This window comes from Platichthys flesus, chromosome 13, assembly GCF_949316205.1.
Source record: "Platichthys flesus chromosome 13, fPlaFle2.1, whole genome shotgun sequence".
Taxonomy (NCBI): Eukaryota; Metazoa; Chordata; class Actinopteri; order Pleuronectiformes; family Pleuronectidae; genus Platichthys; species Platichthys flesus.
In genome coordinates this window covers 5287287-5314869 of record NC_084957.1, presented here as the reverse complement: position 1 = coordinate 5314869, position 27583 = coordinate 5287287, and the positions used below count along the sequence as shown (strand labels likewise).

Sequence of the window (27583 nt, the reverse complement as noted above, 5' to 3'; positions counted from 1 at the left end):
TTGATTGGAGGCCGACCGCGGCCACACGAGAAGAACCGGTACCCTACTCTCTCTCTCTCTCTCTCTTTCTCTCTCTCTTCACCGCCCGTGTCTCGACCCGGCAGGCGACTTCTTTCATTGATGACTCACAAAAAGCATCGGTGCTCATTAGGCCGGCAGCGCCACCGGGAGAATTCTCTTTCAGCTGATTTGTAGAACTTCAAGGAGACAGCGGAGGAAGGAAGAACACATCCAGACTGAGTCATGCTGATCCCCCCCCCCCCCGAGCCGCCATGTTGTGGCACGGCTTAAAAAAGATGTTAAAATATTAAACATATGAAATCTGACCAGAGGGAATAAGCAGAACTAATCTTTTTTATCATAAAGCTGCACTCACTGATACTTAAATATTTATTTGAGAGGGAGTCAGGAGCAAACCAGCAGATCATTAACCGCACTTATCTTCACGTTTGCAGATCGTTGTTTACCGTCTTTCTGGTTTCACCGTTTCTCGTGGTTCTCTTTATCCAATTTTCCAAATTTCCTCAGGAGAAAAAAAGCTCTGACAAATTCGCTGCATGCTCCCGCCCAGCAACTAATGACAGACAATCAAAGTTAGCAAGTGGCTGCCGAACACAGTGAAGTGTTTCCCTCAGGAGCCTGAGTGCAGCTCCAAGGAGAGGGAATACTGGATTTAAATTAGTCCGAGGGCCTCAAACCCGACTCCAGGTGAATTCTAATGGTGCTTGACTCTATCTGCTGGACGTGTAAACCAGGAACTGTTTTATTGCTTCAAAAGTCAAAGCAGTTCTGTGTGTGTGTGTGTTTTCGGAGCCTCTGTTATTAATACAACTTTAAAAGATGAGGGGGAAATTGATTTGTGAAGTCAAACAGTCTCTAGTTCACATTATGTCGTGACCAGTAATTTATTTGATTACAGTATGTACATGAATACTCAAAAGAAATCTCTCTGCTTCTCTTAGAAATAACAATGAGCCGCAGATATAAATAGACGGATGTACTGGGGAACAGTATGAGGTCAGCCTGGCCGTGCCATTAATGAACTTCAATCAATCAAAAGTCACAGTGCGTGTGTGTGTGTGTGTGTGTGTGTGTGTACTTGTGAACTGTAGATGGAGAGGCCTTTGTGTACTAACCAATATTCATGGGTCATTACCTCAGAGCAGCAGCAAGGTGCAGAGAGTGAACTGAGCGAGGAAGAGATGATTCTGCCTCTCTCTTTTCTAACAGCGAAGGACATGAAAGTGTTTTTCATCTGAGACAATAAGAGTCTTATTTTACCTCCGCTCCTCCGTACAAATCGTATTCAATCAAAGTAAAGAAAACAATACAATGATACAGTAAAGACTATATTCTCTATGCTAGTTTGAGTGTAAGCGCTTGTTAATTACAATTAACACAAAGTAAAGCCGGGGTTGCAGGTTTCGGGTCGAGAGCACAAATTTAGATTTTGATCAGATGTGTCAGGGGATCGCAGTTATTACAATTCATCCTCTGGGGACCATGAACATCTGAATCAATTTCACACAACTGTTCATAAACGTCTTCATGGGTCTTTTAGAATGTTATTGGAACATCTTTCTGGGCACCATTGTTCCCTTTGGGTCTCCACACTCACTTCAACACTGGTCATTATCATATCGATGTGATACTTGTACCTTGTTTGCGTCCCTCAGGGAATATTGGTTGTAAGCATAACCTCCAGATACCTGCACCAAACTCTGTCTAAGTGTAAAAGTAATTAGCAGCCAAGTCAAATGATGATTTTGTGTCAGAGACAAATTAATCCCTGTCCCTCCTCTTGTGTGCAGGCTGTACGGGGACCTGACCAACTGCACCTACCTGGTGGCGCTGAAGATGGAGTGCTTCTGGCCCAACCGCCTGGTGGACGAGTTCTTCATCCGGGTGCACAAGCACTACTTCCACGACTGCTCGCTCTCGGGACGGCTCCTCAGGGACCCGCCGAACCGCATCCTGGGACCCTTCATCGTGGTGCCCATCCTGGTCACGCTTCTCATGACGGGCCTGGTGGTGTGGAGGAGCAAACGCAGTGAGGGGATTATGTAGTGAACAGAGTGATGCTGGGCGGGGGTGGGTGGGGGTCACATGACTCAAGACAAGAGGTACTTTTTTCCACCGTTCCCACCTGCAGTGACCAAAGGATGTGGTCATGTGTGGAAAACGGGTTTTCGATATTGGACCAGAATCACTTGAACTTGGACGTGCAGTTGTGGAGCAAAATGAAATCATTTTAAATTCAGGTCCTGCCTCAGCGCTTCAACACAGCTTCACTGATATGAAGCCTGTGCGGCTCAAATTATTTAATTTCTCTCGACAAGGAGCTGAACTACTCTCCTGAATCTAATCTGGACCAGAGCACTGGTGGAGAGATTCTCTAATATAAGAAGAAAACTAAACTTTATTGAGAGAAACTGCCTCAAAGAGTTTTTGGGGATGTGATGGTGATAGGACAACACACACAGGAATTCAATCAACTGTTTTTGGGGGGAGATAAGAACATGCAGAACTGTCCAGGATCATTTTCACACTCTGACCAGGACACAACAAGGCAGTTACTCTGACCTCTTCCAGGGAACACAGGGACATCGGATTGTGTATATATGTATACGTTCACTGTAAATGTACATGAATCTGTCAGTGGATTATCAGAAAGTCTTTGGAACACAATCCAGACGACAAAACCACTGAATTCCTTTCTCCCTTTCTGTGTGATGTTTGGATACATTTATTTTAAAAAGACGTGTATTGCATTTGAATTATATTCCTGTATATTATATAATCATTCAGATTCAGGTTCACTGTGGAACTGGTGGTGGGAGAAGGAATAGTTTTCATCTCCTCTGCTCATATCAAGCGCCCATGGTCTCATCTCTCAGCCTGCAGCTCTCTCTCTCTCTCTCTCCCCTGGAGGAAACGCAGAGAGGCTCTTCCCCAGCTTCTGCTTCACGGAACCGGCTGAACAAAAAGGCAGAAAGATAATGATGTCACACCCCGATGATTGGTAGACGCTGTGTTCTGGAGACAGGCACCCGGAGACGGTCACAGCCCCAATTTGGTTATGATGTTGTGGTGTGCAGTCTCCATCTGTCCATCACCAAGGAAACTAAGACGGAGAAACGGCAAACTTTAGAAACAACAGGGGGGGGGGGGGGGGGGGGGGCTGCAGTCAGTTAATGAACCAATAACTCCCTCTGTCATGGATTTGTTTACCATACAGAAATAAAATAATCGCCCCAAAAAAATAACCAGACTGATTTTGAATATGAGAGAACAAACAGTCAGAGACTCACAGTGGGGAAAAACGACATCATCTTCAGAAAGGAGATCAAACACACAACGCACAAAGTCAGCCAACGCACAGATCGCTGCACAACGTTGCCATAGCCTCTAGCAGAGCTTGTGTATCATAGACCTGAGGTTTCTATTGATTTATGATCTCCCTGTGTGGTGAGGCGTGCTGCGTGAACTGTTCCCTCACTGATATTTTGGAATGCTCTCTCCCCTTTATAGATCCATTGACCTGTAACCCGCCTGTCAGCGGAACACACTCTCAAACACACACCCACACTTCCCCAGCAGGATCCTACTTTGTGCTTTGTGCCAAAAGCTCTTTGAAAACAGCTTTGAAAGGTTGAATTCCTTTATTCTTGATTTTGCTGGGGTTGACTTCTAATGATTGAATTTTTAAATCTATGAATAAAATGTCTGATTAATGTGTGGGATGATATCAGGCACTCGTTTTTCTTTCAGGTAGAAAAATGGATGATGAATGCTGTGGTAATGTACATGTAGCTGAGTCATGATGAATGCACCGGGTTCAAGTCCCACAATTTTGCTGACGTGTGAAAGTTAGGAGGAAGGAGAAGATGTAGTTAGAAAACTGTATATAAAAATAGCCTCACATATTTATGGCACATTGATATGTGTCCAATGGAATTATGGTTAAATTTAATAATCATTGTATTGAAGAACAGCAGGGTTGTGAGGACAGACAGGAACATGGAGGTGTAAGAAGCAGTCAGCATTATGTCATTTTCCCAAACAATGTGTTAGTAAGTCACTAATGGAAGTGAAGCCCAGAGGTGACTCTTCATTAGAGAAAGTGTCTGTAATTCTGTGATAGATTCAAGTCATTTAAAACAAGTTCACGTCTCACTGAAATGTGAAGTGACACTTAAGACACGAGTCAAATCAATGGGAGCAAGTGCAAGTCTCAAGTAATTTGAGTTGAGTCAAAGTCATTTGAGATTAAGTCTCATTCAAGTCCATTAAGGTGAGTCCGTCCATCCATTATCGATGTCGCTTATCCTCTCGGGGTCACCTGTCATGGGGCGAGAGGCGGAGTTTACCATGTTCAGGTCAACCGCGTAGTGCAGAGACAAACAACCATTCACACCTACGGCCAATTTAGAGTCTTAAATCAACATAACCCCCAAATCTACCTCGAGGAATCCCAAAGGACAACAACATCAATAATACTTGGTGCCAGATTTCAGCTGATTGGAGTTCCCATTAAACTGAGACTAAATCATGACTTAGCTCTTTGTAGCATGTGAACAGTCAATATTATTCCACTCACCGATAGTGTGCCATGACAGGTGTACATATTTGAATAATAATAATAGTAATAATAATAATACATTTACAACACTGATATATTTGACAGCATTTCTTAACCCTCACGTAGCAGCTGTGATTGAGTGATATGAGCCCTGATCATAGAGAAGAGTGCTGCACAGAGATGCACTGTGTTTTAAAGGGTGTAGTGTAAAGTGTAAGAGTGGTCATCAGGCATAGAAATGTGGAATATAACTCAGTAGATTTACCACAACAGTTTATTAACAGGATCCAATGCTAAAACAATGACGCTACTTTTAATCCTGAAAAGAGAAAACAATGTATTCCACTCTGTCAGGGGATTTTCTGTGAGTCGTAACCTCTCCCACTCACACCGCCTCACCTCATTAAAGCACAGAGTCTCCCTCCTGAGTAAAATGTGTGAGAGAGCGACAACCTGAGGAGGTTCAGACGCTGAAGCCTCACGTGACTGCATGGGGGGGGGGGGGGCAGATGTTGAGGCAGCGACATCGATGTACTTTATGCTCTAAGTAAAAACAACCAAGGACAGTGAGTGGGTTGAAAGATCCGAGAGGTCAGATTTTAACACACGAGGAAGAATCAAGAGTTTAGCTTGTTTTGCAATTTAGACTCAATCAATTTTAATATCCTCTCTTGAGGACTTTTTGTAAAGCCTCATATTGAGTCATGTTGTTTGTGCCGGCCCTTTGGTATCAATCGCATTATTTATAATATATGAAGGGCTAATGGTGATATCTTCATTTTTATAGCACTTGTAAAGTTACAAAGTGTTTCAGATCATAGGCAAGTGGAGAGGCGCTGGTCTAGTGGCAGAAACTTGGACTATGGGCAGAGAAGGTCTCTGGTTCGTCTCTGGTTCAACTCCACGGAGAGACAACAGAAGACGAACCTGGATTGATCTGTCCAAAAATCCAAGAGTCTCCCTACCCTGTCTAGTGCCCCTGAGCAAGGCACCTTACTCCCCCAACATCTGCTCCCCGAGCGCCGTACATGGTCGCTCACTGCTCTGTGTGTCCTGCACCAGATGGGTCAAAAGCAGAGGTTAAATTGACCTACCATTGCATGAGTGTGTTGTGCATGTCTGTGGATGTGTTTGGTATAAATAAACTAATCTTAATCTTAATAAAACACAACAAAAAAACTGTAAATGGCTAAATCCATAAATAAAAAATTTAAGTCAGGCAATTTGATAGAAGTACGTATTAATCCTTAATTTAAAGAAAGCCACTAACTGAGATGTTTCAGAGCCTCTGAGCTGTTATTTTAAAATCTCCATCCCTTTTCTAAGTCTGTAAACATTTTAGAATTTCTCCCTCCTGCCTCCTAAGACTGTAAAATCTGAATGGATGTTTTAATGACCAACGACATGAGATGAATTCTCTCAATACTCCTGACGGTCAGGGTGCTGGTGTGGGAGAGACAGAGTGCTGCGCTCTTATTCTATCTGATGTCATTCCGTTACAGATTTTAAAATATAACTGTCCTTCAGTCTGCAGCCCTAACTATAGAACTGTAACCCGTACACACTCCAGAGGACGGCAGAATTTCCAGGTTATCAACTGGGATGAATTTATGGAACAAATTGCCTCCTGTCTATAAGGCACAATAGACCTTTTATAAATGGTGCCTTATCAAACCGACGTCATCGTAAAATTCATATTTTAAGCTCCCCTGAAAAGATGAGTCCTGAGTGGTTATGTAAGGTAAGCCTTATCAGAGAGAGACACGTCATAAAGCACCCAGTTATCAGCTGGTTCCCAGTTAACTTGTAATTCTCAGCTGCGGAGGAGCTGCTGGGATAAAGAGGTTCCTCTCTCACTGGGAATCAGTTCTCTGCTCCGACTCCGGTTTTTCATGTGTGTCTGTAGAATGCTTCAGGGGAAATGGACTTTTTCAAGATGAAGTGTCAATGCGTTTCAAAAGGGCGCACAATCTCCTGAGTCTAAGCATTTTTAACCAAGAAAACACACACATCCTGTCAAACTTGTCAGTGTGGGTCAGTCACACAATTACTCAGCATCGTATCATCGCCCCTTGTTTCTTTAATGCAAACAGCTTTTTAAACTGAAAACCACAGCAGCAATCATGACTTCATGACTCAAGCTACTATCAAATGAGCATAGAACACGTATACCTACTTACATTTAAACGTGATACGCATTAATAAATATAAAAAAATACTATAAAACATGCAGCCTTCAACTGAATGATCCTGCTGCAAAGTGAGATAGGTGCAAAATTATGAGCATCCACTGCCACCTTTGTCAAAACATACATTTTAGTTCAATTTCCACAGTGACTGTAGTTAAATTACATTTAATAGCAGTGAGTCCCAAAAGTTCTTTATGTGCACAGAAATGAATATGACACATATTGGGGCCTGACTGGGGTAGAGTTCATGAATAAGTAAGAGCTCATTGTAATTCAGTTTTAATAAAACACACACATATATATATATATATATTTAAATTTGAGAGCGACGGCCGCAGAGGATGAGACTGGGAGCGTTTACTGTGCCTTGGAAGACTAGATGGCTCTACCCGATAGGAGCCCGGCCGCCCACAGAGGCGTACGTTCTGTTCTCTTCCCGAGCGATTGAACTGCAGACAGATGTTCGGGGATCCGCTTCGTACCAGACGCCGCTCTGACAAACACACACTGAGGGTTCATACAGTGAGAAACTGTTATTTTCATTCAGATTCATTCCACAGAGCTCTCACCAGCCTTCAGGTCTGTCTCCCTCCTGCAGTTTTTTAAAGTGAGCCAGGTTTAGATATATCGGGTCTGAGAATGTAAATGGAAGCTGCAGTTGGCTGATGACTACGACCTTTGTGATGTGACAGCAGCACCGGAGACGAGCGAGTGAACCTTCACTGCCTTCATAGTCCAAACGCTCTCTGTGACACTGGCAGAGAAGGTCCCTGGATCTGACGGGTCATCTTGTATTCTGCTTTTATGACCCACTGTTTAAAATAGAATGCAGAGTTAATACAGGACTTGACAACAGTCACATGGAGGTGTGGAGTTAGAAACACTCTCCCAGGCGGCTGTCAGAGGGCCACTTCTTACTTTTAGACTTTAAGTTCATTTCACAGCCTGTACTTTTAAACTAAAGAAGTTGAATCAGTACTTGTACTTTGATTTGAGTCATTTTTAACTTAAGAATCAAGACTTCTACTCGAGTAAAGAACGTGTGGACTTTTCCACCTCTGCACGGTGCATATGATGAGAGATGGTAAAAACCCAGAAAGCCCATCCAGCATCTCCACCTCCACATGTTTTCTCTGCACCACAGGTGAGCACAGGCTGTCAGACGCTGCCATCACACATGAACTGCTCATTTAGTAAACAGCAGAGGTGATTTGCTTATCTTCCCTCCAGGGACAGAACCATCTTGTTTAATTTCCTCCTCTGACACAGTCTCTCTTCTGACTGCAGCCTCCTCAGCCAGGTTCTCGAGTGCAGCGGGAGGATGGAGGCAGAAGCTAATTGTGGCGCCTCTGCTCTTTCAAACTAATTAGCTCGCAAACTATGCTTGAAACCTCAGAAACTGCTTAAGAGGTCATCGGTGTGAGATGCAGCCGACAGCAGCAGCACCTCCTCCTCCTCTCGTCACCGAACAGAGCAGAGGAGGAGATGGAATGAAGTAAGTACATCAACTCAAGTTATTTTTATCTTTTTGGGCATAATATTGGTCTTAGATTAGATTCAACTTCATTATCATTGCAAAGTACAAGTACTTATCCAACGAAATGCAGTTTAGCATCTAACCAGAAGTGCAAAAAAAGGCAGTAACGTGCAGAGTATTGTGCGTATTTAAAGTGGAATGTAAATAAATAGATATGTACAGTAAGAAATATATATGGAAGTATAGGTATTGTATGATCTTAACGTTTGTTTCCACTGAAAACTGTATTTTTGATTTGTATATTTAAGCGTTGAACTTTTGACCCATATTCAAAAGTGCAGCTTACAAAGTATCGCGGCAGCCAGTGTACGCTACATTAAGAAGGCTTTTAGCGTCTGTAATGTTCCCCAGTGGCCACTTGGAGTACTGCAAGGAAAAAGATTCCCTGCCAGCCAAAAAAGTGGGCAGAGCCATCAAGGGGCAATTTGGGGTCCAGCATCACTTCTGAATGCAACCTGGAGGAGCCGGGAATCAAACCGCTGACTCTCTTGTTAATGGACCACCCTTTTTACCACAGAAAATGCAAAGGGGATTTATCCGAGTTATTATAGGTGTGTTTTCACTGGTCTATGGTTTTACTGGTCTGTGTCAAAATGTATTGATTTGTAATGGTCATAATTCTACAGTACGAATGTTGCCTTGAGCGACGATGAAAACATTTACTTCTCGACAGCAATAAACTTAACATCACTGCAGCTTAGTCTCAGTGTGTCTGAGTTTCCCGCAGCCACAGTTCACCCTGTCACCATGCAGCTGTGGGGGGGGTACAAAGGAAAGAGGAGCGCGATGAGGCTCTGACGTCAGACTCCCACTCTCCTCCTGCTGATGTCCCCACAGGACAATAACACACTCCATAATGTCATTCACAGATGTCGGCAGTTAACATGAATCCATGTCAGTTATGTTCACTGCTCTGTGTCACAATTCAATTCCTCCTCATCCCCCAAGTGGCTCTGGTGTATTTCTGTCTTGTTGACGATTTCCCAACTGAACCCAGAGCAACGTTTTAATGAGCCGGGGAAAGATGAGTCCAGAAAAATACATGAAGTGGTCAAACTAAAATAAAACATATATAATCACAGGCTAGATGTATAGATCTTTGTTTGACAGTTTCACAACTGATCAGCTTGAATCGCAGTATGTTTTCCATCCTGTGAAAATGATGAATTACCAGGCGCATACTGTATGTACATATATACTCGTTGTGTGGCAGCAATTCATCTTCTCAGTCACATTAAAACAGTCTCACGCTCTGCATAGAGAGGCCCCACAGTGACTCGTCTCCAGAGAGAGAGAGAGAGAGAGAGAGGGCGGGTGGGGGGTGCAGGGGAGAGAGAGAAGGTTGGGGCTGGAGGGAATAAAACAGGGGAATTAATGTATAGCGACAGAAAAAGCTGAAGAGTGAGAGGCCACTTGAAGAGATGTTTTAGGATTGACAGTAGCATCATGATGGACTTGCAGAGGATGTGGGATCATTTGGGTGAATTAAAGTTCTGGTGCAGGGCCCGCTCTAAACCTGCCTGTATGGAACGGGCTGGTTGTTTGACCTGTGGTGACACTGGCTGCAGTTTTTCTGTCCTAAACCGTAACAGTGACCTGGAGAAATTGAGCGGCGGTAAGTCGAGAGCAACTGCAGGAACCCTGAGGCTGCAGCACCGTGAACCCGGTTCATTCAAAGCTCGGTTCTCGACCTCACAGGGGGGAGGGAAAACACACACAAAGAAAAGCGGGAACACCGATGAGAAAGTGAAGAGACGTACTTTGAACAAAGAGAAATGCAGAAACTAAATACATAAAGTTGACAAGACACAGATAAAGTTCAACAGACAAAGATAGGAAGAAGGTTAAGAGAGTCACACAAGGAATAAAGTTTCCAAAGTGCAAAGATATAAATCCAAAGCACAAAGAAAACAACAAGATCAAAGTCCATAAACACAACGAGTGCTATCTAAACAAATGTGTTAGCATGTGTTGTCATTGCAACATAGCAATGACATCATCTTTCTTTGAACAGTTAAATCAATATTCATAAAATCATTTAATCCCACAACAATGGATTCAAACTCTTCCATTTATGATGTGAAAAGAGTTGTGTGTTACACTGAAGTTGTTGTGCACAAGCAGAACATTTTACACATATTAAGTTTTCGAGATTTAGCCGATAATGTCACAACATGACAAGTGATGAGTTGTCACTCTCTGTAATGCTACTGGATGTGTGCGATGCAGTTTGGCACCTATGTATATTTATATTTAAGTGTTGTGGGCGTGCCTCATACTGTGTGTAACGTGCATAGTGCTGCACATAACTCACAGAAATATAAAAAAGTAAATCCAGAGCTGCAGCTTCAGAGTGCTGCCCGTCTCCTCCACGTGTGGATCTACTCTCTGCTTTGGCTCCTTTGACGATTTAATCTTCTTTTGTCGATTTGCATTCGTATGAAAACGTGCCACACGGCTCGATTAGTTTCGTGACTTGCCGTTTGAACCGCGCACGTCAACGCTCAGAGCTATGGACAGAAAAAAAGAAAAAGTTAAACGACAATTTCACAAAATGCATGTTTGTTTGACGTGGTTCCGACCCGACGGGGCAGTAAACACCGGGGATGGAGCTTTATTTAATTACAGTGATGTAGTCATTGTTTCTGCCTCTGTTTAAGTTGGCATGACTAAATGTATTACTGTTTGCAGCCTGCCAAGCTAATCTCACAGCACAATGAAGTGCCTCCCACGGCTGGAAAGAGCGTGTGGGCAGCTTTTGAAGCAGAACAAAGGAAACAGAGAGGCACTTACTCTTAGACACACGCTGTGGAGCATACATGGACACAAGTGGGCCTGTTTACATCTGCTCATTCATCGCGTCCGCAGGAGACACACCTGGACGCGCACAGAACTAACGGGGTAACGTGCAATGAACCAATCACGGGGCCGATCGCCCCATTTCTTTTAAAAGCCACGTGTGTGCGTGGTGGGTTGCCATCACAAGGGCAGATCTGCCGGGTAGTGAGAGGGAATGTTTCTCAGCAGAGAAGTAAGAACATGCTTCTCTCGTGATAATGGAGCTTTAAAATAACACTGACCTTAGACCAGTGTTATTTCCTTTTTATTCAAAGGCACACTCCCTCATTTTCACATGTCAGACATTTGCTATTCAAACCTTTGGTGCTGGAGAGGAAAGTGACATCAGTCTGAAACTTGAGTCACGTTTGGTGCTGATTTGCATTTGGTGTCAGACATGAATCAGAAAGTCAAACTCCTCTACTGGCAAAGGGAAAGGAGTCAATCACCTTTTTTTTTAAATGGGTTTTCCTACATTTAAGACAAACACTTATACACCTTCTACTTCTGGAGTGAGTATCGCTGCACTGCCTGTTTGTGTGTGTGTGAGTTTGTTGCTGAGTTTAGTCCATAAATCTTTCGAATTCATCAGATGACGTCATTCAGACAAACCAACAGACTTCTACAAGGGGCTTCAAGAGATAAAGCAGCTCTCGGCAGAGATATGATTCACGCTCGGCAGCGTTTGACTTCGTGACGGCTCCCACACGCGAAGCTACTTCATCCATGGAGCTTGATGGATTCCAGAAGATCCGCGGCCTGACTACAGGAACCACACTGGACTCCAGATGACCAGCACCTCCTCTGAGGAGATGTAATCATTTATCTGATTGTCTCCCAGTGGACGATGTCATTGTGGGTAACGCATCATCTGCTAGATTGGTTTGGATGTGTGTATACACAAACTGAGCACTACAGGACATTCATAGTTCCACAAAATGATTTGTCACTGATCGTACCAGCCACACCAAGAATAACAGAATTTTAGATTTTAAAGTTTGTGTTAATGTCCTTTGACGGATCTCACTGACGTTCATGATTTGCTAAATGTTCCTAAAGGATACGGAGCTGAGTTTTCCTTCCAATTAACCTGCAGGACCTCAGTCCCAGCCACATCCTGCAGCCGCTGTCAGCCAGTTCAACATATCAATCCTGAGCTGGAAACTGAGGCATGACCGCCTCAATTTGTAACCTGCACTCCATAACTTTGCCATGAATCTTCTGCCCTGGGTTCTCACCGGGGCTGCAGCTCCACCGTGAACCTTTCTAACAGGCATGTAAAGAGCTGCAGGAGCGTGGAGCAGCCAGCGGATGAGACGGAGGAGGGAAGACAGCGAGGCGGCGAGAAGTAAGCAGCTGGCACCGAACGCCCACCAGGTCAACACAACAAACGCACACACAGACTAACGGAGGGAACACACAGACACACACACAGTGAATTAAGGAACAAACATGAACTTTTGACACGTGATCCATGACTTCCTGTTTGGCTTCAGGGCTGGATGACATCACTAATACTCTCTGATAATGATCTAGCTCAGGAGCAATGCTGCGGCATTTACTGCTGTAAGGAAATAACAAGGGAAAGAAAGAGAATTAAAGGTCTAGAAGGTCTTCACTGCCGCAGTAAGATAATAACCTGATCGGCACTTCATCAGAAGAGGTGAGCCAGGTAGATAATGATCCTGCAGAGACAATTCCTCCTATTGTGGTGAAAGATAAACACACGGGGGGGGTAGGGGGGGGGCTCGCTCATATGACCTCTTATTGGACTCCAAGGTGTCATTAACCCAATTCTCTGATTGGTTCAAATCTAGCTTGCTCATGTCACTGCAGCGATGTGCTGAATCTCTGTAAATAATCATATTGTAAAAAGTACGATCTCAGAATAGACTGACGTGTGTGAGTGTGTGTGTTTGTGTGAGTGTGTGTGTTAGTGTGTGTGTGTCTGGGGACTGAAATGAAAGACACAAAAGGACGACAGGGAAAGCAAATAATTGTGTCAATGTTCCTTATGTGTGGGTAAATCAGAGAGATGATTTTAATCTTGTGATGCGAGTCGTGATTTTTCACTTCTTCAAGCTCTACGTGGAGCTGTTGTCATAGCAGCAAGTCATTAAAAGTTGCAGGTAGCAAAGTAACGATGACACTTTCAGTTTGAAACTGAGCTTCGGTTCGATCGTCACACTCGAACTTTCTCAAGTTGACATTTGAATCCCAAAAATCCGTTGAAGTCACATTTGAGCAAACTGAACTCTTTAATTTTAGGGATTTCTCTTCACAACATTCCCTCTCTCTAAAATAAACCTGTTTACACTGATCAGGTTTTTACTTTTGTGCTCATGTTGCCTTTAGTTCCCAACATTATTATTCCATATTATGTGGTTGTGTTATTTTTCTGGCTTCTGTATAAACCAGGTGTGGAGCTCTAAATGTTACCAGCAGACAATTTGTGTGACAAATAGCTCGTCAATTGAACCCATTAATCACTTTAATACGTGTGGCAGGTTCGCTGTCGGCCTGAACTCCTTAAGGACACAATTTCTGCAGGTCCTCATTACTTTCTCTTCTCCTTCCCTCGACTGTTAATGGAAGTTGAAATGTGTTTTGATTCATTTAATTCATAGGAGGGCCGGGTACAGGAGGACTCTCATCAGAACGTAATAAGGCTCCGCAGCAGGGTGGTGAGTCGACAGCAGGGCACCCAGAGAAATGCATTTAGATTCATTACATTCAGCCATCTCATTACCTGGCTGTGGGTGTCAGCCGTCACTGCTCACACACGACACACAAGCACGACACACAAGAACTGGCATGAGGAAGGGCTGTGTGGGAGACTGACAGATGACAGGGTAGTGTGTGTGTATGTGTGTGTGTGTGTGTGTGTGTGTGTGTGTGTGTGTCCTCGTCAGCAAGGTAAACTGTGGGTCTGGCTGACAGTTTTCTGATGGAGTAAAACATTGTGCGCATGCTTGTGCAAGTTTGTGAGCAGACACACACTAACCACAACCTGGAAAACCTCCTCTCTAAGGTATAGGAGCACAGCAGAGGAAGACTCACTGTAGCTATACACAACACAGGGGTTACACAAGTGCACTTTATATTAATATCTATCTTAGTAAAGGTTAAAAAATGCAGTTCATGTTAACATGAGTGAACTGAAAGAATAATTCAAATGACCTCAGAGTCCACTTACTAGATTTATTCTGTTCCAATTAGTGCAACGTTTTATTTTCTCCTTAATTTTGCAGTTGTAGCGTTTAACTCCTGGAGGGTTAAGTAAGACAGAGTATTGATTGTTGTGTTAGTTTGTGTTTGTGTGTGTGTGTGCACCAGGTTGACTTAGATCAATAAAACAATCCATGTTGTCCACACGCTGACAAAATCCTGCAAGACATATTTACATAACAAATGAGAAGCAGAAAAAATAATTGGTATATTATTTACAGAGTAAAAGAATCTTCAACATTTGCACTATTAAGAACGAAGCATGTGATAAAACAAGCCACATTGTTTTTATTCATATTCTCTTTAATATATCTTAAAAAATGGATATACAATCTGAGAAAGAATAAAGGTTGAGGGTTTTGGAGAAGAGCCGGTGGTGCATCTTCTCCACTGGACATAGAGACGGAGTTAGCCCAAGCAGAGACATTTCCCAGCAGCAGCATCCTGGGACCATATCAACTTCGCTGACTGCCAAACTAAAGGAAGCGGAAGTCAGAGCATTAGTAAGGCTAGGATAAAGAGTGTTGGGCCACCGTGCCCTGGAGGCAATAAGCTGTCGCTGCAATTAAACAGGATGGCTTCAAATAAATAGGAAGCAGCATTCGCCTTGGAGGATTGTGTGGACCAGAAGCATGTGGGCAAACCGCCATGGAACGCCCGTGTGTCAACATCAACAGAACTATCAGCTGCTTTATTAGAGGCCGGCGACGTCTGTTGATCTGTTCACTTTCACCACGAAAACTAAAATCCTGTGAGCCGTTGACCAATGAGCCAGAATAACAGAAATGAAAGAGGGAGCCAGAGGAAACCAGAGCATGCTAACAAGTCACATCTTTCCAACACGTCTTACTGAGGCTCACACACACACAACACACACTCGCGGTACAAGCACAAATGTTCGGTCTCTACACATCTCCAGCTTAAGAGTTCAAACCTTAACAATTAGTTTCTGACATCCTCAGTAAAAAACGCACCTCTGGCAGATTACACAGACTTTGCCTCATGCAGACGTGTGAGCTGAATGGAGTGACAGGTCGAGAGGAGCAGGTACAACTCAGAGAGCCAGGGCCGAGCCAACCACACAGACACGCACACACACACACAAACACAAACGCACACAAGTATGATCTTTCTAGACAGACATAGAATGAGAGGACATGTACAGTGATTTCATAACGTCTGGAGACAGTGCATGGTTTCAGTTCATACTGCAGCACAATGACACTGCCCACTTCCAGGTTGACAGTGTGTATCTTCCATATCGACTTGATTAAGTGCTGCCGAGGGAGAAAAGCTCCCAGAGCTGCAGACCTCACTGACAATTCTACGATCTGTTTTCTTATTTTAATGTGATACAATATTGTTATATAATAAGGGATTATTGCTGCTTAAAACTCATGTTCACATGCAGTATTACATTGTGTTCATGAAACGTGGGGGGGGACTCACAATTCCAGAACTGTTAATTTGTGATAGATGTCAAATTAAAAGTTCTGTTGGTAAGTTTCCTCTGCCAGCGAATGTTGTTTCTTGTCAGGAGTGGGTGGTGCTGATGGTCGCTTGCCAAGAGCTTCAGTAAATGTTATGTTTATAAGACAAAAGGTTATGATGTGCCCTCTGAGCAGAGGAGCTCCTTCTCCAGGACACACTGGATGCTACAGGGCCTCGGTAATGCAAAGTGACGTGACAGCCTGTGACAGGGTTGGGTCGGGCCGGCTTCCCAACTTTGGCAGACGGAAAGAAATGATAGCAATAGGAACGAAACAACATTTCTATTGCGAAGGGAAATGTGAACTTTAAACGTTTGTGCCAGACGGGTAAAGTTAACGGCTGCTGCCAACGTTGGCTGCCGACCAGCAGCCAAACAAAAAGCACCTTTAAACCCAAATCAGTACTTTAACCCCAGAGTCAGTTTAAAACCCAAAGTTCTTGGGTACAACGCTACAAACCTCAATGAGAAAAGGAACCTGTGTGTGTGTGTTTGTGTGTGAGTGAAACTGAAATATGGTGGGGTGGAGGAAAGACAAAAAACTGTAAAGGAGAATAGGGAAAAGAGATGATGGCTGAAAATAGTACAATACATTTGGCTGTGGTTTTAGTAATAGTACTTTATCCCACTGGGGCTGAAAATACAAAATAATTGTATGTATCTATGTCTGTAGTGTGTGCGTGTGTGTGTGTGTGTGTGTGTGTACTTGTGAGAATAACAACTCAACAGGACAATGTGGTCATTCACATGCTGTCGAGTGGGGCAGGGGGGCTGTTCAACTTAACTGTGTGTGTGTGTTTAACAGACAAGAAATGCATGTACATATATTCACGTCTTACCACAGAATGCGACAGTGTCTGTCTGTGTGTTTTGCCGTGTGTGTGTGTGTGTGTGTGTGTGTGTGTGTGTGTGTGTGTGTGTGTGTGCGTGCTTGTGAACTCACACGCATTTTCTCTTTAGCAACACAAACATGGCAGGCACTGAAACAGAGAATTGATAGTAGCAAATTCTTTCTCATGAGTCATCAAATTTTAAAATAGCTTCATGTATGTTTTTTTTTTTTTTTTTTTTTTTTCGCCAGTGAATCTTCCCATCGGGTCCCGCTCGTTGCCATTGGCTCATTTCCGACTGGTCGTCTTGCCAGATGAAGACATCGTGGTCATTGTGAAACTCAACTCTTTAAGATAATGAAAGGAAAAACTTCTTTTGTATGCAAGCCTTTTCGTAGCCACACATCTTTTTTTCTAATTTTTTCTATTAGTTCCTACAAGATGGTGATTATTGCAATCGGGTGAACAGAGACGGGCACAGGCGGGCGAGGTGTCGAGGGGGGGGAGTCGTGACTGTCACATAATCAGCTGTCACACACACATCAGGAAGTTGGCCAAGTTAAGCAGAGGCAAGGTAGAGTAGTTTGGTTGATTGTTGCAGGCAGATGTTGGTGCTTCTATCATCTGGCGTAGCGTTTGATGTAATCTTGAACCTTGGTCCGGAAATCCTCCTGGATAAGAGATAGAGAAACATAAGGAGTATTTGAGATACACAGAAAAAAGGGAGAAATTACAAATGTATTTGTAATATTTGTAGAAGATCAGCCGCTGAAAGAAACTGTGATTATTTACAATGCATCATTTCAAATAAAGTATATTTCAACTAAATGCAAAGTTGGATTGACTGATGATATGATTTTTGCACTTTTGGTCTCTTAATTCCTAAAAACTTCGAAAACCGTATTACATTATCATTTTACTTGAAAATTTGGTCGAATGTGTGAATGACGAATTAATACCCCCAAAATAATTTGTAGATCTAATTTGTTTCACAGCTGGTTAATACAGATTTACTCGTATACATAATTATATCCATTGATGCACTTTTCTATCTACTATAACCATTTTAAAACTGAAGAAAGGGTGAAGCTCAGTGCTCAATGTTTCTGCTTCATCCGAGACGATCACTAAACACCTTTACATGTTGATCAGTTCAAGGACATCCTGTGTGACACCACTTCACATTGCGATGATGTATTTTCAACTCATATCCCCTCTGGCCATGCATGCCCTCTCCTCCAGTGACCATGTTTTTCCTTCCCCTCCATCATGTCCCTTCTGGTCGTTCTTGGGCTCCCCCCCCCCCTCACAGTCTCCCCTTGAGGCTCCCTAGACCCATCTCAGTGACATCTGGCCCAATCGAGCTCTGGGTGTGACCTTTCTCTCCTTCCTCCACAGTTGTGTCCATTATTTCTGCCTTGTGTCTTTTCTCTTTAACCAATTAGGCCGTTCTCAGGGGCAACATAATATCATGCATTTCGCGGAAAGGCTGCACACCACCCTGTTATTGTTTGTCCCTTTTCCTGTTTGTGAAAAGATTTCCTTTACTCGGACTTCACAGGAAAGTGCACAGCCAAGCAGAACTGTACTGTGGCTAGACATGTTGTAAATCATAGGAACGGTGGTAATTGGGGCCGCAGATCGCACACGACTGCAGTGACGGGAAGATTCTTTACAGGAAATAATGATGACGCAGTACAGAGGTTGGAAAACTGCTTCGGTAGCACCAAAGTACCCAGAGTCAGGAGGATAATCATATTTTCTAAACATTACCGATGTAATAGAGCATGTAGCCTGTCAGTGGTTGAGAAACGTTGACTCCAAGGAGAAGTTTAGTCACATTGGATAAAACAAATGAATAAAAAGATTAGTATGGTATTTAATGAATGGAATTTAAGTAAGAGTCTAAATTGATAACATATTTAATACCATCATGTCTACTGTTCCTGCTATCAAACATGGAATTTCACACAATGAAAAAACTGATCTTTGCCCCCAGTCATTTAGTCACATACACATTGCTGGGACGTGACTGGGGCCACTGGGATATGCTCAAGAAACCTAGAACGTGAGGAAACCCACGAGTCGGTGGAGGGGGGGGGGAGAGACATACGCATGTGTCCCGTGTATGTAGGACACACAGGAATGTTGAAAAGCTGCCAGACTCAAACCTCGGAAGTGATGAGTTTGAGTATCTGTACAAAGAAGGATGACGGATCAGCTCTACTGCTGCTGAGCGATCTCCTCCTATAGGTTTACAAGTGCAAGAGCCAAGAACAAAGTATGTGTATAAGTTTACTGTGTTTTGGCTTTACAGATTGTATATCTGCTACTTTGGTTTATTTCGGTGTAGGGCCACTTTGTGAGATAACAGGCCAGGTGAAGTGGAATTATAGATCAGAGGGAGTGATTATTCATCGTTCACTCAGTCGGCAGCGGAGCTCGTCTCACAGCTCTGACACAGCTGAGGCAATTGCAGAGGAGCGTGATGACACTGAAATGAGAGAGAGCTTCTTCATTTCATGGGAAGGTTCTGCGTGTTTAAACTAGAGTAATATTCTGCCTCAGCAGTGCTCTCGTCTAATCTAATAATCTGATTAAATGCCAGTTGAGAAGTCAGTGGTCCAAATCATTCAATGGTGTTTTTCTGACATATAAGCTCATCTCGGGATTCATAATACAGAGCTGTGAGCAATGTGCAAATCAATATTCAAACACATTTCAGAGAACTGAAAACAATGAAGAAATAATGTGAATAAAGGGAAAAATTACCTCTCGATTTCTGTTGAACTGGATTCGAGTTAACGTACTTATAGTTATGCATAAGCAAACTTTAAGCAGGAGATTAAGTTATGAAGATTTGCCCGCAAGACATTGTGAATGTTGAATCTTACAGCAATCATTGAATAGCTGACAAACTGCGAGGACTAAACTGATTTACAGTAAGGATGCATCAGCAGTTAGCCCAAAGCTGACTTTCTTGTTGAACTAGAATGGCACTCAGGGGAGCGAGTGGCCCACACAGGCCCAACAGTCCCCTTATGTCACCACATTTATTCAATATACCCAAATATAGACACTGGAATATGTACATCACTTGTAAATATAAGATTCAAGTCCATCTGTCACTTTTTATGCACCTGCCCGTCTTCCAGCCATCTGCTGGCTCGATTTATAGAACACAATTATATTCAATGTCGTGGAGAAATAACAGAGACGAAGGTTTGCAGGGCTGACAGAGACCACAGAGGAAACTAAGTTAAATAAACACTACAGGGCGTCTTGTGTAGCTCCAGTTTGGCCCAATTAAGCCCCTTCACATACATTCAAGTCAGAGCAAACACACGGACATAGAACACACAGCGTTAGGTTTAAATGCTATTTAAAATATCCCCAATTAAGACATCCAGCACAGATATGAATTGCAGACTAATATAAAGGATGAGATAAACTAGGAATACAAATTTAGAGAGTGGCACATACATTTGAAGGATTAGATCATTGTATTGATGTCATCACACATAAATAAATAGTTTACATGAGTGTACCATTTCTTACTTTGCCACTCCTTTTCTGTCCTAAAGCAGAAAACTAGCTGAGACTGCAAATTACATTAGTTTGAAGAACCCAAGTAAACTGCAGCCCTTTAAAAAACTTTGTAAGATGAGACTTTGCTCTGTTTCACCCAAGAAAGTCAATTAACTCTCCTCTCCTCCAGCACTCTGTACAAGTAGTCAAAATATGTGTCACCATCAGGGGGAAGGGGATGCAAATTAAACCCTGTGGGTACCAACAATTCTGCTTAAAGTTGAAAACTGCAACGTAAAAAGCCACAGGATGTATTCTGCACTGCCAAGGGAAAACTGAAGGGGGGAGGAGAGGTGTGAACAGGAAGAGGAAGAGAGGAGAGAGAGATGACACAGGGATGTGCAGAGGTGTGGAGGCCAGGAGAGCAGTCAACAGCGGAAAGGTGTTTTCAGATGTGGGCTGACAAAATAATCTTTTCAGAGTTCTGTAGAAGAGAAAATGTAGTTGAACATCCAGATGTGATCCAGAAAAGTGGTTTAACCTCAAAATTGTGTGAGGTGCATCAATGGACTGAATATAAAAGATGGACGACACGTCTCCACTTCCTCCCACAGTTCCAGAAGTGAAGCCGCATCCCGGACTCGAACGCTGTTTCATATTTGGAGCAATGCGAGTGTAGTGTTGTTACAAGCCAGAGGTTGCTACATCCTCTAAGGCTGCCTATTCAAATTGTTGTAGAGCTTATTCCATAAACCGCCTTAATACCCTGAAGATTTACCATTAATTACTCAGTCTTGCATCAAATTAGAAAGATAATTGAATTGAAAATGAATGATATAACTGATGTTTGCAGTCACACTTTATTTATCATAGGTTTAATGTTCATAAGTTCAGATTTAATGAGGTTGGTTTTACTTGCGCCAAAGTGAATGAGTCACCACTTTGGAGTCATTATGATGATAATGTGGTGCTAATATATTATTTAGAATTAATTTTAATATAATTCATGATTTCATTATTTTGCCCGTACAAAAGAATCAACATTAGATATTAGATATCTTCATGTTAACAAAAGCCAACCTTGAAATGGTTTACTTCCTCTTTTTAGTCAAATTATTTTTTAATGTACTGATTATTCTGAAATACCGTCTCCATAAGTTGGATGTGTTAGGTGTTTAAATGTTTGATATTTATTATTTCAGCTATTCAGGCTTATGAGCCCTTCAGGTGTCAGAGGCTTCAGCTCAATTAACACACACAGATGACAAGGTAATTATGAAGAACCCTTCCAGTAACTACTCTGCAGTCACTTTAATCTTTCCACTGACACGTGTAAATACAGCTTCAGTGTTATATCCTCAAGGACATTCCCCCAACAACAGTGCTGCTGAAAAAACACAATCCTGAAGACTATGTATGTGTATGTGGCCATAACCTGTGAACCTAAAATCTGATTTAAAGCCAAATATCAGCTACGGTAGTCTTTATAATCACGGCTGTACAATCTCTTTTAAGTGCTGTTGGGTGTTAAACGGTAAAACGCACCTCCAGAGTTTTAAAAATGAAGCTGGGGACAGTAGTGTTTCCTGTTTACAGTTTTAGGGTCTCCACAACTCTGTACAACAGTGGACACCAAGTGTAAGTGTGTGAGAAATGGATGTCTCTCTACTTGTTAAAGTAGAAGTGTGGATGCATCTGTAGTTTTCTAAATAAAGCAGCAAGATAGAGAACAGATGTGAAGAGCTGTTGTGACACAGAGTTTATACGCGTCACACTTTTCTCCTCACTATCCATTCCTCTCTGTCGCAGTTTGCATTAACAATACCACAGCCTCGGTCTTTCCAGGAAATGAGAATGTATCTGGATTGTCAACCGACTCAACAAGTGGACAAGCATGATTGTATTTTGGTCAGGCGGGTTTATCTGGTGACAGCAAGATAAGACATGACAAGTTTATAGAAAACAAGAGAGGGAGGTCACAAGTATGTCCGTCTCAACAGTCATCTTGTTTGAGTCTGCAGGTCTGACCAATAGGCAGGGATTTGACAGAATAGGGACAAACTATAACGAGGTGGCTGCAGCTGCACTGTTGAACTCACTAGAAAAATCTATTTCTTGCTTGGCTCTTATATTTCACAGGTTTTAAAACAATGAGACCTTTATTTTCACTTCTATCACCTTCCTCCTTATGACTGGTAATGAAGCAGAATTTGAGGAGCCATAATGAGCTCACAGCTACAACTGGACATTTTAATTATGTCTAACAAAAATATTAATGAAAAATGTAAAGGCAAGAATCCAAGGGAATGAGAGCAGATTCCTAATCAGGGAACATGCTTGTTTATTTTTTTTGGTGCTGACATTCTGTGACTCATGCACGACCGCAAACCCTCTTCCACAATCGCTGCTCTAAAGAATCCCATCAGGACCACAGCAGAAAGCTGATAAGATGAACAGAAGAGATACGGACACAGTACAGAGTGTGTGTTTGTGTGTGTGTGTGTGTGTGTGTGTGTTTGTAGGTTCAAAAATGATTGACTATTGACTGAACAGGCTCAAATGCTTCAGCTAGCTGAGGAAACAGGAGATTGTATGTAATAGATAGAAAGGTGGTCTCTCAAATTAATCAGCAATCGGTGATGTAGAAAACAATTGAGCATGCAGAGTGGGATCATGGGAAACACAAACAAACCATCCGAGGTTCCATTCTGAGGCTGTTTTTTGAAACATGTGATTATCTGTTCAAACACTGAGCTTTGTGTTTATTTGTGTATGTTCATGTTTCCGTGCACATCTGCCATTTTATGGACATGACATTTAAATAATGGCCCATGTGTTAAGGCTGTCGGGTGATGTGTTAAAGGGTAAGACGCACTTTGGTTCTCCCTGCTCACCATTCTCTGCTGCCTATAAAAACTAAATATGGCATGCACTGTCGTTATTACTCTTTATAGGACATATTAGATTTGTGAAAAACGTTGTCCTCTTCTCTGACAACTGGACCTGAATAAGCTGATATAATAAATAACCTTATTCTCCTCCTATTCTCTGTGGAGTTTAATATGATTTTGCTGGAGACACTTGGTCAGAGAAGTGCAGATATTAGATTTATAAATATTGTTTTTTGAGGCTATTGTAAGTGAGGAGGTAGCTTGGGACCTTCTTTATTTTCCCCTACATATAAGTAAATCATAATAATATCAAAGATAAATAAGTTTTTCTTTGCCCAAACACAAACCATTTGTCTTCATTTCAAACATAAAACATTGTGGAGAATAAAAGATAAAGATCAGGCTATGATGTCAAGCACACCACCAAACCTTCAGCTCAAACCACCGATACATATTAATGGAGCCTTACACATGACAATAACTTGTAGTATTATTAATTGCTTTAGCTGTGTCCCAATTCAATATCAATGTTCTTTGGCAGTGTTACAATTACAATAATGTGTAACAATTATTGCAGAAAATCAGCACATTTGACCTTTTCACAGTCAATGGGAAATCCATCATCCTGACTCATCCACTATTGATTTTTTATGTTTTGCAACTGTAACCCTAACATGATTTTGTTGAGACATTAATTCAGATCAGTATTGTTTACACATAAATTTCTGTCTGTATGTGGAACGCCCATACCGAGAACCATTCATCTTATCGGCTTCCCACTTGGCTTTTGTATTGTTAAGGCCCTAAGGAGGCGTAGTGTTGAGTTTGGTTCATTTTAGAACTCTGATACATTAAAATTAATCAACATTAAATAAACAAGTGCCCAGTGCTGTGTAGCTGGGGCGGCCGAGGCTCATCTACACAAGTGACAACGGGGGGTTACCGACAATTGCAGTGCAAACTACATTTTCCAGTTTAGGGTTCTTCACACAATCAATGCTGAACTTTGAACAAACAGGTGCACAGCTCTTTACGCAGCAGCAGCAGCAGCTTCGGGGTTCTTGCCACAGCTCAATCACTGCAGGTCACTTTTACAGTTTCAGAAAGAAAAGCTGCAATCAGCATCACCACAGGGTAAAGTGAACAGCCCAAAGCCAACAGGCAGGTTTAGAACAGGCACCGCGCTACTATCTAATGCTATGAGGAGACCTGATCAAGATTTACAGATTAAACCTGGATATGTGCATTTCAAAGCTCAGTATTGACCAGCAGTGATAAGCAGGGTATTCTCTGATTTCATTGAATTCACTGTGAGAGGAATAAGACTGCAGAGGGACTGTAAATAATCTGTGGAATTTAAATTGTTACACAAATATTCATGTACGTATAAACACAGCTTGTGTTCCTTCAAACTGATTAGCCCATTCCATATTTGTATCTGTACACACACACACACAAAAAGAATCTCTCATAACTAACAGCAGTGCAACACCACGGTAACTAACTATTCACACACTCCCCAAATAGCCCATGAGAGTGTGTCCTTTCAGCCACTTTATCCTGTAAATGTACTCAGCGAGCAGCCACAAAAGGAGTTCCACTTCAAAAGCCTCAACACACACAAACACACACGTCCACATACATAAACATGGACGCGTGCTGACACACAAACTCCCACAGATCCACCCACCTACAGCCGACGTTGATTACAGCGGCCTGACTCAGTGACTCAGTGGGAGGGGGTCATGGTTGGATGACTTCGTGTTTTCAGTTGCAGCGACTCCAGAGAACCGCGACAGCACAGTGAAGCAGCACCACGACTTCCAGGAAATGTATTTTTGTGTTTGCCAAAAGGGAAAAAATGCTCATCTTTTATTTATGTCGATCTTGCAAACTCAAAACTGTTTGTCTCTCTCCACAAGTGATGAGTTTATCCTTGAGATTAATGCTCCACTTTAACATCCGCTTCGACAACCTGAATAATGAAGTGTCAGGCACTCTTAACTTGCTGTGGAGTCATTAAGAGGTTTTTCCTCACCATGCAAATTGTTAATTTATCTTCGGTCGACAAGCTCATTTTGTCATTTTCTAGTTTCCATTTGCACACTTGCCTTTTAAAATATCTAATGTTTGATGCCTCAGTTTTATCTTCTTATATTTGATATACTTGCAGTTACCTATTCCATCCTCATATTGACGGTCAGCTCTGCCTCAGTCTGTGGCAGCTCTCGACTCTCAGATCCCATCAGACCTGGTTTTTAACATCCGTCCTAAATGACATCCGTATTTTTCCAGCTATTCTATTGGCTGATTGCGACTGTGAGGAAATAAATGAATATGTACAAGCAGAAAATGTTGTAGTAAAATGTATGCTTTATGATTATTTTTGAGAGATTTTGGCTCATTAATAATCTAATCAGAGTTTATGAGTCAAAAATGAGGAATGTTTTTTTTTGCTTTATAAAAGGCCTATTGACACTCTACTCCCACGTCTGTGACAAGTGACTCATTCAAACGAGTATAACTCTGCCAAGCAATTTTTTTGCAAACTCGCTCTCTCTCTCTTTCACCCTCTCAAAACACAGAAAGATAAACTCTTTCACATCTACTAAGGGTCACATGGCAGCCATTATTACGCACTAGTGACTGTAGCAGTGCATCATGGGAACGTGTTTGTGCAAGGTGCAAAAGGTCAAATAATGTACTTTAAAATGCTTTCAGCTCAACTCGACCCAGGCACAGGCATTCCCCTGGTTAGCAGGCTCCCTGCAGAGTTACATTAGTTGGGTTGGAAATCCAAGAAATAACATATTGTAAGCAAACCAAAGAATTTCAACCTCCGAACACTATGACACAGTCTGATGTACAGATAAATGATTGAATGAAAGACAGCTGATGCATGAGATCGAAATTAATTGGCGATGATAACACAAATGAGGTGAGATAGAGGGAATAAATTAAAACAATAAGCCAGGGTGCCTTTTTTTTTAGAAACATTTTGAATATTTGATTTGCTAAGAGGAAGTCTTCCATTCAACCTCTTCCTCACAAACTCAACACTGTCCTGTATGCCAAAAAATAAAGGTTGACAAGACCCAGGTCAGTTTCAGGAAATCCCAGATGAATTATACTTAAAGTTGCAGTTCAGACAAACCGGCAGGCTTACAAGTCTGTACACATACATTTGGAAATTACCATCTCAGGGAAGAATAGCAAGGGTTGTGAGAACTAGAGAGACACAGTTTATTTTAGTCCTGATTTGACTTACAAATTGCAAAGCCGGCCGTCTGCTGCAGAGCCACTGAATTAAGTAGTTGCGCGTGAATTCAGTGCCTTTTCTAATAACACCTGTTCCGTGGAGAATACAATGTCATTGGCATTCTCTGCTCGGAAAAAAGGCTGCTATGTGCTCTTTGTGTTGAGCCTGATTAAAGCACATGATTCCCTATAGGCAAGTGGTGCACACACAGCGTCAGTGAAAGCTTCAGCTCCTGCAGCAGCTACATGTCCTATCCAAATACATTTACTCTGCAGGCTGTCAGCAGCAGGTAGGGTATGAATATACGATTATAGACCCTTTAAGAAAGTTGGAGAAACCTTGTTGAGAATTTACCAGTGACTAGTCTGAATGTAAATGACTAGGGTCACTGTTTGTGCTGAATCTACTCTGTGACTGTTGATGAGACACAACTGAAGCCGAGGTTCGAGTCTCACCTTGTCCTTCAGATGATGTTCCGCCGCATCGATGTTCAACGGGTCATCAAAGTTCAACAGGTCCTGCAGCAGAGACCAGGAGGGAGAGGATGTGAAGAAAAACATGCACAGAGAGAAACTGTATAAACAGCAAACCAGGAATCACAGTGTGGAGTTAAAATCCTGGAAGACCAGCGATTGATCGAGGCCAGCACGTCTCCAAACTTTTACTGCAGAACTTTTCAAGGTTCAATAGCTCCATCAATTGTGCTAATTCCCCCCAATAACTGATAAAATTTGCCCATTTCAGCAATTTGTACTTGCTGCATTGTCACCATGGATTTTGAACTGCAACAAATAAAACAGCATAATTAAGCTGTTGCCTTAGAGAAGTTGTGCACAACAAGTGAAGCAAGAGGCAGAGTGTTAATAGAGATAACAGGGAACATGGCCTGAGAGGTTGTCTCCTGATTAGGAGGTAAGAATTGGGGCATTACCGTGCATCAATGCAGATTACCATCACCATTATCATCATGGGAACAGTGCTGACTTCAGGCTGCTTGCCTTGACATCTAAAAACTAAATGTTTAAGAAGCCTACTAGACACTTGTATAATTTGAAAATGTAACATACACTTGACTAGTGTCATTGTGAGTAACCTACACACAGTGAGCAACTTCAAAACAAAAATTTCATTCGTGTCAATAATCAGGTCAGAAATGAAGGCACTTATCTCTGTGAAGTTTTAATTTTTTTAAACTTCAAACGTTAAGGAAAA

General features: G+C 42.3%; 2 protein-coding genes across 3 annotated transcripts in view; one reads left to right on the top strand and one right to left on the bottom strand.

The window, feature by feature from the left end:
• The window catches only part of ramp1 (receptor activity modifying protein 1), a 39934-nt gene extending 36196 nt beyond the window's left edge, over positions 1-3738 (top strand). For both annotated transcript variants that reach the window (XM_062403165.1, XM_062403164.1), the window contains exon 3: positions 1812-3738. In XM_062403165.1, the coding sequence (XP_062259149.1) occupies positions 1812-2067 (256 nt within the window). In that variant the 3' untranslated portion in view covers positions 2068-3738. The remainder of the gene's footprint in view (positions 1-1811) is intronic.
• Positions 3739-14642: 10904 nt separating this feature from the next.
• ube2f (ubiquitin-conjugating enzyme E2F (putative)) overlaps positions 14643-27583 on the bottom strand; it is a 29420-nt gene continuing 16479 nt past the window's right edge. Inside the window, exons 9-10 of the mRNA XM_062402819.1 lie at positions 26827-26889; positions 14643-17364 (exon numbers count right to left, since the gene is read on the bottom strand). Of these exons, the coding sequence (XP_062258803.1) occupies positions 17314-17364; positions 26827-26889 (114 nt within the window). The 3' untranslated portion in view covers positions 14643-17313. The remainder of the gene's footprint in view (positions 17365-26826; positions 26890-27583) is intronic.